Raw genomic sequence first — 15,574 nt, 5'->3', positions numbered from 1 at the left:
TGCGATTCCTGCATTCTAGAGAGCTGGGCCAGGCGACCCTTTCCAGCCCTACAATTCCATGATTCTGTGAACCCATTCTCCCCTTCCCTGCAGAATTCTTCAGAGAGCTTCTCGAGAACGCCGAGAAATCCTTGAACGACATGTTTGTAAGGACTTACGGCCTCCTGTACATGCAGAATTCAGAAATGTTTAAGGACCTCTTTGTGGAGCTGAAGCGCTACTACACTGGTGGCAGCGTCAACCTGGAGGAGATGCTCAACGACTTCTGGGCCCGGCTGCTGGAGCGCATGTTCCGCCTGGTCAACCCCCAGTACCACTTCTCTGACGAGTACCTGGAGTGTGTCAGCAAGTACACAGAGCAGCTCAAGCCCTTTGGGGATGTGCCCCGCAAGCTGAAGCTCCAGGTGACGCGGGCGTTTGTGGCGGCACGCACCTTCGCACAAGGCCTGGCCGTGGCAAGGGACGTGGTTGGCAAGGTGTCTGTGGTGAGTTGTTGTTGTTGTTGTTAGAATTTATATACCGCCCAAAGATATCCAAAGACCTCAGGGTGGTTCACATTAAAAGATTACAGTAAAGCAGGATGGATAAAAACCAATGATTTTTTAAAAATATATATCAAAAAAGGATTTTTTAATTTAAATCAGATTTTTTAAAATTTAAACTGGATTTTAAAAATAAAATGCTTTTGGAGGAAAAACCTTTCTAAAGATAGTTTTCTATTTAAGTTTCATTATACTCCAAAGGCTATTCATCAGGAAATAATGATTTGTTTTAATTTTTCATTTGTGCTAAAGCTCAGTCTAAGGTGGGGTTTTGGGGGGTTTTTTAAAATGATAAACCAGCCAAAGTCCTGGTTAAAAAGGAATGTTTTGCATTATATTTATGTACTTACTAGTAACTTTTCATCCAAGGCTCTCTAAGCAACTTATGTTAAAGAAAATATGTGCACATGTGCTACCTTTGTCAAGGTAGGCTTGCAGGGTGGAAAAATCATATAATACATTACCACTTCATCTAACACACAACTTATGGAAAAACAAAAACGACACACAAGTCCTGTAAACAGTAACAAGCAACGTTAGCAATAGTCAAACAGTAAGCAAAGCAATACTCTCACCCACTGATGAGCAGATAAACGAAACCTCGCCCCCCCCCCCAGAACAAAAACCATTCACAGCAACCAACAATTCCCTTAACCTGCCCACCCCGAAGTCTGGCAGTGGTAAGTGAATCCAGGGTCCTCCTCCAGGGAGTGTCCAGCACCTTTCCTCTCCCATCGGTGGGAAGCAGTAGCAAAGCAGAGCAAGGGAGGTGGTAGCAAACGTTTTACCTGCTTTGCAGCCACCCTGGCTACTGCTCCACTCTTGCTGCTGGTGGGGATGCAGGAGTCAGACATGCTTGCCGTTGTTTCAGCCACCACTTTCCTAGGGTTCGGTGGTGGTGGGCTCATGGTCCACCACAGAAAGCCCTTTACGGTGCATCTGGGGGGAAAGGGCTGTGGCTCAGAGGCAGAAGGAATAGCTTTGCACACTAAGTAAGATCTCCCTGGTTCAACCCCTGAGAGCACCTCCAGTTAAAAGGATAAGGAAGAACAGAATAAGAGACTGCTGGATCAGTCTAGTTGTCCATCTCCTCCGTTATCCTGTTTTCAGTGGCCACCCGGTCCACAAGCAGGACCCGAGAGCAACACCACCCGTCTCCCTGCCTGATGCTCCCAGGAAGTGGTATCCAGAAGCATTACTGCCTCTGACCATGGAAGCAGAGCAGAGCCATTGTGGCTTGTGGCCTATCTACCATGAGCTTGTCCAATCAATCCTCTTCTGAAACCATCCTAGGTGGTGGCCATTGTTGCCTCCAGTGGTAGCAGGTTCCATAAACGTCTACCACCTCTGAGAAAGGTAGCAGATCATGGGAAGCACCTTTTATGCCTGAAGAAGCTCTGGAGAGGCACTGCTAGTCAGTGCATAGTATATTGGTCCAAGAGTCCTCAATGTGGTGCCTATGTGTTGTGGCCCTGTCTGAGTCCCACTGCTGAGCAAGCAGGGGCCAGGAGTCTCTGAGGAACACTTCCTTGAGGGCAGAATCCACATATGAAGTCAGACAGTTCAGAGGTCAGGGAATCCAGATGAACACAGGCCAAAGGGTCCAGATGGGGAGCAGAAAGCAGCAAAGTAGTGTTGGGAACCACAGGCGTTGTTTCCAGCATCTGACTGCTGCTGAGAGCTCTGTTTAAGAAGACCAGAGCCAGCTGGTTCTCATCAGTGCCTTCTCTCTCTGTCTCTGAAGGCTGATCAGCTGCAGGTTGAGTCACTCTGCCTTCCTGCTGCGGTTCAGCAGATGAAGCTGACTCCTGGCCCATGACGCTATGGGCATCACAGCTCCTGCTGATACCCGCCTTAGTTTTCTGACAAGGCCTCCTGCTCATCTCAGTTTTTATTTTTACAATGGTACCTTGGGTTACAAACACTTCAGGTTACAGACTCTGCTAACCCGGAAGTAGTACCTTGGGTTAAGAACTTTGCTTCAGGATGAGAACAGAAATCGCTGCAGCAGCGGGAGGCCCCATTAACTAAAGTGGTGCTTCAGGTTAAGAACAGTTTCAGGTTAAGAACGGACCTCCAGACCCATCGGCTGCTCTCACCCAGCTTAGCCAGCCAGTCAAAGCCATAACGATGTGTGGTCGCTGTCTCATGCTGACAGCTTCTAGGAGCCACAGGTGAGAGTTGAGTGCAGGGTGGGGACCAAAGGTGGCAAACTACCCTAGAAGGAGCATGACGTGTCCCCCAACAGAGGTATTACTGTATTGTCCCGAATATAAACCTCACTCCCCCCCCCCAATTCCAGCTGTGAAAAGTTAAAGTGTGACTTATATTCAGAACTAAGTGCTACAAGCCTGCCTCCCAACACTACCTCCCTGAAAGGGGGCGGCCGGCGCTGGCTTAGGGAGGTAGTTCCTGGAGGCAATAGTACCAGGAGATAGGCACGCAGCATGCACCGGCCATCCCCCCCCCCATTCATGGTGGTAGTGCCAGGAGGCGGCAGCTTATTTGTGGATGCGTCTTATATCCAGGCCAATATCCCATAACTCCACATACACCCTTTGTATATCACGATTGCATGATACCATGATTTTGCACTATGATACCACGGAATCATGGTTTCATGAATCATGATATCACGAAATTGTATCACACAATCGTTATGATTTCACGCAATCATGATACCCAAGCAGGAGCATGACATGACCCCCACCAAAGGTACTACCCCTGCTCTAGCACCCTATACACCCCAGTATGCCCCATGTTATACTGTTTATTGGCAATTGCAAGGGGCAATGGGAGAGAGCTGCAGTCACACTCAGGTCCTGCTTGCTGATTCCCCACAATGGGCACCTGGTTGGCCACTGGGAGAACAGGACGCTGGACTGGATAGGCCATTGGCTGGCAGGTCTTCTTCTGTTCTTAGGTGCTTTGCTTGTTGTTGTTTCAGGGAGGGGAGGGGTTTCTGAGCATTACCAATTTTTCTTCTGTGAAATGGGTGTTTCACAGACAACTTCTTAGATTTCCGAATGTGCCCCCAGACCCAAAAGGGTTGGGGAGCCTCTGGGCAAGATGGAGAAATACTCCAACCTTGTAGTAGGCAGCTTCCAGTATCACTTTTGTCATTGGAACACTTATTGCAATGATCCCCCTTTAGCGATGTTTGTGGTTTCTGTCTCCTAATGATGTAGTTGACGCCTGTGTACAAGTCAGCTTCCTATATAAATGCAGATCAAAAGGTTGCTCTTACATTGGCTGTGCAAACTATGGATTACTATAGCAGACCATTCAGAACAAAATACAAAGCTGCTGCTCTTGTGCTGCAAGAAGCACTCTTTGAAATGTTACTCAGGCGTTAAGTTTTCTTTGCAGCCCTGCAGTGTAAACCCTCTCAGGGCAACTTAGAAAACAAGCATCACAGCAAAGCAATAGCAAGATAATAGTAAAATTCAATCATGGAAAAAAGGCCTGGCAGCAATAAAATCTTGAGGTTTTGTTTTTAATAATTATAAAGCCAGTGGGGGGGGGGGGACTGAATTTGAAAATATAGCAAAGGAAGAAGCAGACTAGGCTCTCTGGGGAGAGAATTCCACAAATTCCTGTAAAATGCTGACTTTTCCCATTGTCTGATTTCCTTCCCTTTCATTTCTCCCAGCCTCAAAATTCTCTCCCTGCACCCCACCCCACCCCCAACTGAATTGCCTCAGCCCCCACGAAGATGTAACATTCACGATGTTGAATCAGTCATATTGGCAGGCCCAATTCAGATGTCACGGTGCCTACTTACCTAACTGCGTGCCACGTGAATTTCTTTCAGTTTTGCAGATCTACGGGAATTCTGTGTAGCCAAATTTCGTGGCCTTAATTTTCAGCCCACTCCTGAGGAACCTGAATTTCTTACGCAACCACCTCATTTTGCATTATTATTATTATTATTATTATTATTATTATTATTATTATTATTATTATTCCAAAATTCTCTGCCAAGTGTTTCAAGTGCTCCTATGCTAGTGGGTGGGTGAGTTTTAATGTTGGCCAAGAGGGGAATTCAATGCAACAGCTGCACTACTGGAAATTCGTTGTGTTGAAGACTGCACAGCAACAAAGTCACCAGCAGCCAGCTTATGCATTCTCTTGCATGGGTGAAAACATTTTGCCAGCAGGACACATATAATGCCGAGTCACTTTAGCTTAGCGCTACATTGGATACAGCTTATTAACATTACAGTTTTGCACTTTTTAATTTATAAAAATATTTATATATTGCAATTCATTAAAAATATATAAAAAAGCAGCTCTTCTTATTTTCACAAACAGAAAGTAGGGCATCCAATAGGAACTCTCACCATGTAAAAGTGACCTGCAGCGGGGCCTCCTTTTCCTGTGGTTTCGATATAACCAAATCTAATCTGAGCGTTGTTTGAGCAGAACCTATCTGCTACTCCTCCAAATTTTACTTTGCCCTTCGGAGGACAGGGCTCTGGGGTCCCCCCCCCCAAGAGGAATTGTTCTTGTTCCTGCCCTTGGGATGGTTGGGGCTATAAATTTCACTTAATTATAGGACATAGGCTAGTGGGTGCAAAGGGGTAAATCTGAGCAGAGCCCTTTCAAGTGCAGGTGAAATGTATTACAGTGGTACCTCGGGTTACATACGCTTCAGGTTACAGACTCCCCTAAGCCAGAAATAGTACCTCGAGTTAAGAACTTTGCTTCAGGATGAGAACAGAAATCATGTGGCGGCAACAGGAGGCCCCATTAGCTAAAGTGGTGCTTCAGGTTAAGAACGGACCTCCAGAACGAATTAAGTACGGTACTTAACCCGAGGTACCACTGTAATTTGCAATATGATTTCTCTCTTGTCCTCCCACCCTGGGCTGCTCTTTCCAACCAGAGAGAAGGCCTTTTTGGCTTTTCTTTTTTTAAAGTATGGGAACTTTCTCTTTCACATGTTCTCTCCCTCACCCTCCCTCATCTCTCTCCCCCCCCCCCGCCCCCGGGCAGGGGAATTGGGCTATTATTGAACCCTTGACAGACATTAAAATCAACGGGTTTAAATTGCTGCCAAGCATGGACATTTCCTGCCTAAGCCTCGAGGGCACTGAAAAAAAAGTATGTTTGGTGGGAGCAGGAATATGTAAGCCAGATCCCTCAGTGACTCAAGGTGGAGGGGAACTTGATATTTTGCAATTCATAGATTTCAGAAATATCCTCATAATGAACAACACATGGCTAAATTATATGTCGTTTAAAATTGGGGCTAAGCTGAAAAGCGGTTAGGAAGAGGGGCAGAATTTGACATTTCTGCGAGCCGTTTGTGGCAGCATCAGATGCCCCTCTTGAGTCTTGACCGTTCATTTCTGATGCTCCAAAAGAGACCAGAATTCTTCGTTTATGCAGGACTCGTGGCCTTCAGTTGACAATACAGCCACATTGCCAAATCCAATTGGATACGTACCAACGTTGTCCTGATACGTAGCTTGACACCTGTTAAAATTTCAAGCAATGCTTCTTAAAAATTACATATCTAACCAAAGAAAAAAGTGTGTGTGTGTGAAATGAATGTGCTTGAGTCTACTCAGAGCAAGACTAATACTGGATGTCACACAATTATGTTTTAGACACAATGTTGTTGTTAAAAAAATAAAGCTAACATGTGACAAATTGAAACAAATGGCTTTTTAAAGCCAGGCTAATGGTTCCAGAAGTAGCAAACCTCTACATGGAAGAGGAAGATAATAGTTTCTTTTATTTTCTCTTTTTTGTTTTTGTTTTGGCTTCTGTCTGCCCTCCCCCCCCCCCCAGCCTCACTTGCTTCTTGATCCTCTTAACTGGAAATATTGGGGATTTACCGTATTTTTCGCCCCATAAGATGCACCGGCCCATAAGACGCACCTAGTTTTTTGGGGGGGAAATAAAGGGAAAAAAAATTTATTTCCCCCCCAGGTGCGCTGCGCTACACCAGGAGCTTGGGGCGTGCGGAGCTCAGCGCGCCCCAAGCTCCTGCGTGCCGGCAAGGTCTCCGCTAGCGTGGGAGAGCCGGGCGCCTCTCCCAGGGCTAGCGGACCCCTGCGCTAATCCAGAAGCTTGGGGCGAGCTGAGGTCAGCGCGCCCCAAGCTTCTGCGTGCCGGCAAGCAGTCCGCTAGCCCTGGGAGAGCCGTGGGGCTCTCCCAGGGCTAGCGGATCGCTGCGCTACACCAGGAGCTTGGGGCGTGCTGAGCTCAGCGCGCCCCAAGCTTCTGCGTGCGCGCAAGCAGTCCGAAGCACGGGGAGCCCGAAGCATGGGGAGCCCGAAGCACAGGGAGCCCGAAGCACAGGCTGCCGCCCCAAGCCTCGCGCACCCGGTGGGACCTCCTGCCGGGTGCGCGAGGCTTGCAGAGACTCGCCCGAAGCAGGGGGAGCCCTCCGGAGGGCTCTCCGTGCTTCGGGCGACAGGCTGCCGCCCCAAGCCTCGCGCACCCGGTGGGACCTCCTGCCGGGTGCGCGAGGCTTGCAGACACTCGCCCGAAGCAGGGGAAGCCCTCCGGAGGGCTCCCCGTGCTTCGGGCGACAGGCTGCCGCCCCAAGCCTCGCGCACCCAGTGGGACCTCCTGCCGGGCGCACGAGGCTTGCAGGCATTCGCCCCATAAGACGCACCCCAATTTCCCCTTCATTTTTGGAGGGGAAAAAGTGCGTCTTATGGGGCGAAAAATACGGTAACTTTGGGACTCTCTGCATGTAGAACATGTGTCCTTATCTCTGGCCTATGACCTCTCCTTCCCTGCTTATTGTAGGGGCAAAGCTGTGTGTGCAAAGCTGTCCCCTGTTCCTTAATAATGGTGAGGGAGACCATTCCAAACAGTGGGACCAGTCACATCCCACCCCCACCCCCCAGCTTGGGTTTTTACTTAAAACCAAGTTTCCAGCCCACAGGATGCAAAGCCAGGCAGTGGGGACTCTTTAAAGCCAGGTGCAAAGATTTTTTTGCAAAGATTTCCAATCCAAGGTGCCGACCAACCAGACTCCGTTTCCTGGTCACCAGACTCCTCAGTTAAGGGTTCTTAATTGTTGTGTGAGATGCAGCCAGGAGGCAGAGAAGTGCCTTGGAATTCACATGGAGAAATCTCCAAGGTCTGGGTTACGCTGCTGGCAGGCAGAGCTACGGAAATCTGGAGACTTGGAGAACTGTTTGTTCCAACCTTAAACTTGCTAACATGCAGCTCTGACATCTAAGTCTTGAAACCCTAAACTGTAGCACGGTTTTCCTTTCCAGTTAAATACAGTCCCAAAGCCTTTCTGGAGGATTTATCACCGCATCGCGCGCACATGTGTCTTTTTGTACATGCTACCTCCTGACTCTGCAGCACATGTTGCTGAGTTGCGCTGTGCTGCTTTTCAAAGTACCAGCGAGCCACAACCACTTCCAGCACATTCTATTCCAGGGGTAAAGAGCTTCAGTAGGCCAAGTAAGTGTGTGTGTGTGTGTGTGTGTGTGTACGCACGCGTACACACACACACACACACACACACACACACACCATCTTTCTCAGGCCTTTGAAACTCTTCCCAGGCCACACCTCTCAACAACCAGGCTTCATACACGCTCCTTCCGTATCTTTGCCTGACTAGAATTTTTCTTGCGAACCACTTAGCAGTTCAATCACAATCAAGTGAGCCAGGCAAAAAACATTCCTTTTCAACCAGGCCTTTGGTTGATTTGATTGACATCCTAGGCCCTTTTAAAATGTGTTCTGGGGGGGGGGGTAGGGGGTTATTGGGTTGTTACTGCTTTTATTTTGATTATGTATTTTGTGGTTTGATATTTTGATTCTATTTTGTGAATCGCCCTGAGACCTCCGAGTATAGGGTGGTATATAAATTCAATAAGAAAGAAAGAGAGAGAGAGAGAGAGAGAGAAAGAGTGATATGCACAATTTGTTATATAAAGAACACAGTAAGGATAACACCTCTGATCATGCTTTTCTTTATCTTGGTGGAGGATAGTGAGGGGGGGTGAGTGTGTGTGGAAACCGCCCTCATGTACAAAGGCAAAAAATCAATTTTGCCTCTCATCCAAACAAACTCTCAGGCTGCATTCAGACGGTGTTTTATTCCATTTTCCTCTCATTTCCTCACCTGATTTCTATGTTTTATGCAATCTTCCACATGATGTGAAAGCCTGTTCAGCAAATCCCATGATATTCTTGTAAAGAAGCTGGTAAAATGCGGTCTTGACTATGCTACCACTCAGTGGATTAGTAACTGGCTGACTGACCGAACCCAAAGGGTGCTCATCAATGGTTCCTCTTCATCCTGGAGAAGAGTGACTAGTGGGGTGCCACAGGGTTCTGTCTTGGGCCCGGTCTTATTCAACATCTTTATCAACGACTTGGATGATGGACTCAAGGGCATCCTGATCAAATTTGCAGATGACACCAAACTGGGAGGGGTAGCTAACACCCCAGAGGACAGGATCACACTTCAAGACAACCTTGACAGATTAGAGAACTGGGCCAAAACAAACAAGATGAATTTTAACAGGGAGAAATGTAAAGTATTGCAATTGGGCAAAAAAATGAGACGCACAAATACAAGATGGGTGACACCTGGCTTGAGAGCAGTACATGTGAAAAGGATCTAGGAATCTTGGTTGACCACAAACTTGACATGAGCCAACAGTGTGACGCGGCAGCAAAAAAAGCCAATGCAATTCTGGGCTGCATCAATAGGAGTATAGCATCTAGATCAAGGGAAGTAATAGTGCCACTGTATTCTGCTCTGGTCAGACCTCACCTAGAGTACTGTGTCCAGTTCTGGGCACCACAATTCAAGAAGGACACTGACAAACTGGAACGTGTCCAGAGGAGGGCAACCAAAATGGTCAAACGCCTGGAAACGATGCCTTATGAGGAACGGCTAAGGGAGCTGGGCATGTTTAGCCTGGAGAAGAGGAGGTTAAGGGGTGATATGATAGCCATGTTCAAATATATAAAAGGATGTCACATAGAGGAGGGAGAAAGGTTGTTTTCTGCTGCTCCAGAGAAGCGGACACGGAGCAATGGATCCAAACTACAAGAAAGAAGATTCCACCTAAACATTAGGAAGAACTTCCTGACAGTAAGAGCTGTTCGACAGTGGAATTTGCTGCCAAGGAGTGTGGTGGAGTCTTCTCCTTTGGAGGTCTTTAAGCAGAGGCTTGACAACCATATGTCAGGAGTGCTCTGATGGTGTTTCCTGCTTGGCAGGGGGTTGGACTCGATGGCCCTTGTGGTCTCTTCCAACTCTATGATTCTCTGATTCTATGATTCTATGAAATCTAATGGAAGTGTAGTGCTCATTCCCTGTGTTCTTTCCAGAGGTAAAAATTCACCTGCAGCCCTGTTAACTCAGAAAATTGCAGAAGTTTTGTGTTGTAATTTCACGAGATGAAATTTGGGGGTGGTATCCCAGCATGCAGTTCTTTGCCACCATTTAAATTTAGCATGGCCTGGTGGTGTGTTGGTCAAAAAACCACAGCTCTGTAATGGAAAAGGTAATGCCATGTAAATGGAACGTTGGAAGTGGGGACAGAAGCGTTATCACCAGGAAAACTTAATGAAATAAGCCCCATGTCTGAATGCAGCCTCAGATCACCTCCCTGCAAAATTTCACAACAAGGAGGGTTCTTGGAACCTGCTGACAGCACCCTCGCCTTTCACTCCAGGGATTATGGGCAGGCATCCAGGTCTTGCAGAGCTTCCTTGGGCTCCCCGCATCACCTGCACTGCATGCACCCAGTTCCAGGCTACCGTTGGTGAAATTCCCAGGGGGTCCCAGAGATGACAAATAGGATTACAGTGGTACCTCTAGTTATGAACTTAATTTGTTCCGGAGGTCCACTCTTAACCTGAAACTGTGTGGTGTAGTGGTTAAGAGCGGTAGTCTCGTAATCTGGTGAACCGGGTTCGCTTCCCCGCTCCTCCACATGCAGCTGCTGGGTGACCTTGGGCCAGTCACACTCCTCTGAAGTCTCTCAGCCCCACTCACCTCACAGAGTGTTTGTTGTGGGGGCGGAAGGGAAAGGAGAATGTTAGCCGCTTTGAGACTCCTTAAAGGGAGTGAAAGGCGGGATATCAAATCCAAACTCTTCTTCTTAACCAGAGGCACACTTTTCCTAATGGGGCCTCTTGCTGCTGCTGCCGCTGTGCCACCAGCACAGAATTTCCGTTCTCATCCTGGGGCAAAGTTCTCACCTCGAGGTAACTCTTCCAGGTTAGCGGAGTTTGTAACCTGAATCATTTGTAACCTGAGGCGTTTGTAACTTGAGGTACCACTGTACTCCTTCCTTCACAGTCCTTTCTCCAGGCTCTGCACACCTTCCCTCCTCCAGCTGCTTTTCTTCATGGCAAGGCACGGGGGAGGACAGTGTGGCCCCATCCATGGGCTGGTGAAGGAGCAGCTGGTCCTGCTGTTGCTTTCCTTGTCCCACTCTGTTCCTTTTTCCTTTTGTGCTATGTCTGTTAGATACTGAGTCTGCTGTATCTTTTGGTATCAGTGCTTAGAAAATAGTAGGTGCTTTATAAATGTTAAAGACAATAATAACAGTTCTGTCAGTGGTTCTTCTCCCGGCCCCTCCACCCATGCTTTTATTTTTGTTCTCTGCAAAGGTCAACCCCACACCGCAGGGGGCCCAAGCCTTGCTGAAGATGATGTACTGTCCGTACTGCCAAGGCCTAGTTGCTGTCAAGCCATGTTACAACTACTGTTTCAATGTCATGAGGGGCTGCCTCGCCAACCAAGGCGAGCTGGACACGGAGTGGAATAACTTCATAGGTGAGTGGCTCTTGTTTGTTCAGTTTATTTAAACCAGGCGATGGAGAATTAACAAAATGAAACAAACCCCTGTGTGATTTAATTAATTATTTAGAAAAGTGTATATAGACTGCTTAATAAAAACAGAACAACATGGCTGGCATAAATTGATAAGGTATTGCCCAAGAATAGGGATCCCAGGAAGGTTGTCAGCTAGGGGAAAGAACAAGAGATAGGTTAATAAATAAGGTTAAGATACAAAGAAGTCAGACTCCTCTAGATTTACACCAAACCACCACAATTAAGACTAGTTGCTTAGTTCTTTAGCTAGCTCTTTAACTAGTAATGGACCCAAATATAAGCATTTTGAAGCATAGAAGTTTACACTTACTTTATGACACTCAAAGTGTTGAAAGTCTTTATTTGTTAGTTCAGTGTGCTGTGGCACCTGGGGTGCCTTGAAGGATGGTCAGGGATGCTGCAGACAACAGGGGCTGTAGCGGAGGACTCCCAAGGAGAGGGGAGAGGAGAGGAGGCTGAGGGAACACTCCACAAGGGAGGGTGTTCAAAAAGGGGTGAGGGACTGCCAGCTCTGCAGGCAAGGGGGGACATAACTGGGCTCCTGAGGTTCAGAGCATGTTTTCCCTACCTGAGCCCCCAGGGGAGTCGCAGAAACAATGTACCGTATTTTGCGCCCCATAGGACGCTCCGGCCCATAGGACGCACCTAGTTTTTTTGGGGGGGAAATAAAGAAAAAAAATTTTATTTCCCCCCCAGGTGTGGGGCTGGAAGAACCAGGTCGGGGAACAGTGGGAAGGCACGCTCTGCCTCCCCGCTGTCCCCCGAGCTTGTGGGGCTGGCGATGTGGAGAAGTGCGCAGTCCCGGCAAGGCAGGCAGCTCTGCGCTGCCATCCCGAGCGGGGCGGGAATTAGCGCCCCGCTCGGGATGGCGGCGCACATCTGCCTGCAGTCCCGGCACGGCAGGCAGCTCTGCGCCTCCATCCCCAGCGGGGTGGGACTTAGCGCCCCGCTCCCGATGGCCGCGCAGAGCTGTGCTGAGCCGGGGACTGCAGGCAGCTCTGCGCAATCCTCAGAGCAGGTCTCCCGAGGGTTGCGCAGAGCTTCCTGAAGCCTGGAGAGCGAGAGGGGTCGGTGCGCACCGACCCCTCTCACTCTCCAGGCTTCAGCGAAAGCCTGCATTCGCCCCATAGGACGCACCCAGATTTCCCCTTCATTTTTGGAGGGGGAAAAGTGCGTCCTATAGGGCGAAAAATACGGTAGTTGGTCAAGGGAGCTGTAGACTCAAAAAGATTGAAAAGCTCTGTGTTAGTGGATCTCTCCCCCCCCCCATATAATTTAATTTAATTATTTTTTTCTCGGTTTCCGCCACTCCCCTTACCTTTTAAGAGCCATGCTGTATAAAGTGTGATATAGCACCTGGCTGAATTTTCTGACAGCATTTTACTGAACAGCTCTAAGCACTGTATTCAAAACAATATAAAATAATGATCCACAACACTTAAAAGGCCAATGTCCAACAAGACTAAGATTCCTTATCCCTTCTTTAGGCCTTTTGAATATTTTTAGTTCCATTGGGATGCAACTGAAATTTTCTGCTCCAGACATCTAAATAGCTGGCTCTGTTATCAGTGGAGCAGGGAGAGGACTTCTGAGCCTTCTGGGAAATCCACCCTAAGTAGCTCTGGAATTACAATTCCCAGGGTCCTTTGGGGAAATCCTGAGAACAGGGGTGGACAAATGTGTCAATTTTAGTTTCTCCCGCTTTCTAACTTTTCTAGTATAAGTTCATTTTGCTACTCTCCCACATCAGGCTGGATCTCTCTTTTTAAAAGTCCTTGTGAAAATTCACCAGCATTTTAGTACAGTGGACGCTCGGGTTGTGAACGTGATCTGTGCAGGATGCACGTTCGCAACCTGCAGCATTCGCAACCCGCAGTGGTGCGTCTGCGCATGTGCAAAGCGCGATTTAGCGCTTCTGCTCATGCACGACCACCGAAACCCGGAAGTAACCCGTTCCGGTACTTCCGGGTTTTGGCGGTCCATAACCCAAAAAAACGCAACCTGAAGCATCTGTAACCCAAGGTATGGATGTACTTGTTTATCCTAAGGGAAACATTTTTGTGTGCAATTTTTCCTTATACATTGCATTGTTTTATGTTTCTGTTCTTATTATCATTGTTCCTCTTATCATTAGTATCATTAAATGTGTTGCCTGCTCTTCATCCAGAGCAGGTTGCAAACATTTAAATTTTGTTGTTGGAAACAGTTAAAACCATTTACAGTCACAGAAACAGAGCCAGTCCTGTTGTTTTTCCACTAATACATGCAGATGTGTGTGAGTGTGAGTGTGTGTGTTTGCTTGTTTATTTTATAACCAGATATACACATGTTTACGGGATGCGGGTGGCGCTGTGGGTTAAACCACAGAGTCTAGGACTTGCCAATCAGAAGGTCAGCGGTTCAAATCCCTGTGATGGGGTGAGCTCCCATTGCTCAGTCCCTGCTCCTGCCAACCTAGCAGCTCGAAAGCATGTCAAAGTGCAGGTACATAAATAGGAAGGTAAACAGCGTTTCATGCTGGCCACATGACCCGGAAAAACTGTCTGTGGACAAATGTTGGCTCCCTCGGCCAGTAAAGCAAGATGAACACCGCAACCCCAGAGTCGTTCGCGACTTGACCTAATGGTCAGGGGTCCCTTTACCTTTACCTTTACACATTTTTACACACTGTTTTTGGTCAGAGAGCTGCACCGCAAAATGCAAAGTACTGTACACATTTTGTTAGGTAGTTGCATCTTGGTAAAAAGTAGAGGTTCATGTTAAAAGGTGATCTGAACTGAATTTCTCACCCCACCCCATCATTCCCTGAGAACTTGGTAGCGGAGATTACAAGGCTTGCAGATGCTGTAGCAGGAACTTCTTCCAGGTAGCCAAGACACAGTTACACTCTAGCAATGGCCCTTTTCACGGGCTAAAAACCTTTCTAGATTCCCTTGCCAGGCTGTTCTAGCCATGGCTCCGGATGATTTTCCCTCCCTCCCTCCCTCCCTCCCTCTTTCTCTCTGTGGGTGCAGGGGTGTTATTTGGCATAGAGGCCTGATATCCCTTCCTCTTGGGGCTTGTTACAGAGGCTTGCCTTGTCCTGCGCCTCTGCACCGAGCCTTCAGAAGCCCAGTTTCACCAGAGAGGATGTGAGCACACTAGCTAATTCATCCAAGACCATAACCAGAAGAGCTCAGGGCTGAAAAGAGTTGCAGCAAAAAAGTGCAGAATGTTTCAAAGGAGAAGGGCTGAGTGCCAGGAAGCTCGACAAAGGAGGACAGTCTGCTAATTGTAGGGGCCTCTGCACCACTCACAATGGCTCAAGAGGCAAAGCTCCTTGTGAGGAGGGAAGGCAGGAGCACTGGCAAAACAAGAGAGCCAGTGTCGTGTAGTGGTTAGAGTGCCTGCCTAGGACCTGAGGGTCCTCGGTTCAAATTCCCACTGGGTGGCTTTGGGCCAGTCGCTGCTTCGCAGGGATGTTGTTATGGGGAGGAGTGTCAGGAGCCAGTCAGGACCAGGTCAGAATGAAAAACACTGGTGTCAGTGAAGTTAACTCTTTATTGAAAAAAACCAAAACATTGCAGGCCTAGCAACTCTTCCCAGTAGGGGCAGTTACAGGGACTGAAGGAGAGATTCCCTGGCTTCTTCACCAGCCTGCTTCCTCTCTGCATCTTGGCCGCCCTCCTCTGTAGCCTCTGCTTCTGCCTCAATGTTTTCCTGCTCTCTGCCCCAGCCTCTTCCTGCTCACCAAACCCTGTTGCCTCTTCAGCTTCTGACACCTTCTCCTCCCAGTCTGGTCCCTCTTCTCGCTCTGAGCAGGCATCGTCGACCCACCACCAGTCCCCTGGCTCTGATCCTTCCTCCCCTGGAGGTTCCCTTGGGGGTTTCCCAGCTGGTGCCTCCCACCACTCCTCTGCACCCAGCCTGTCCATGGCACTCAGCCATTGAGAGCTTGTAGGCAGATGTTGCTGGTCAGAGCCAATGAAACTGAGTCAACAGACAAACATTCTGACTTGTTGCTAGAAGGCAGCTTCCACTGCTCAGGTGTTCAGCAAATGCCTGATGAAACAGGTGGAGGGATGAGTTAGTTCACCACCTTGTGGAAGAGAGTCTGTAGCTCTGGTGCCACAGCCAAGAATGCCCTGCCTCCAAGTCACAGCAGACCAGTCTTCATAAAGCCACCTGTCCCATCATTGCATCCCCA

The 15,574-nt window shown here is 48.3% G+C and overlaps 1 protein-coding gene across 1 annotated transcript in view; it reads left to right on the top strand.

Annotated features, from left to right (window-relative positions):
* GPC4 (glypican 4) overlaps positions 1-15,574 on the top strand; it is a 113,553-nt gene that overhangs the window by 79,151 nt on the left and 18,828 nt on the right. The window contains exons 3-4 of the mRNA XM_081180471.1: positions 94-485; positions 11,163-11,328. Of these exons, the coding sequence (XP_081036597.1) occupies positions 94-485; positions 11,163-11,328 (558 nt within the window). The remainder of the gene's footprint in view (positions 1-93; positions 486-11,162; positions 11,329-15,574) is intronic.

Source organism: Podarcis bocagei (assembly GCF_964188305.1).
Source record: "Podarcis bocagei genome assembly, chromosome: Z".
In the NCBI taxonomy this organism is placed as follows: Eukaryota; Metazoa; Chordata; class Lepidosauria; order Squamata; family Lacertidae; genus Podarcis; species Podarcis bocagei.
This window is presented reverse-complemented; position numbering and strand designations above follow the sequence as displayed.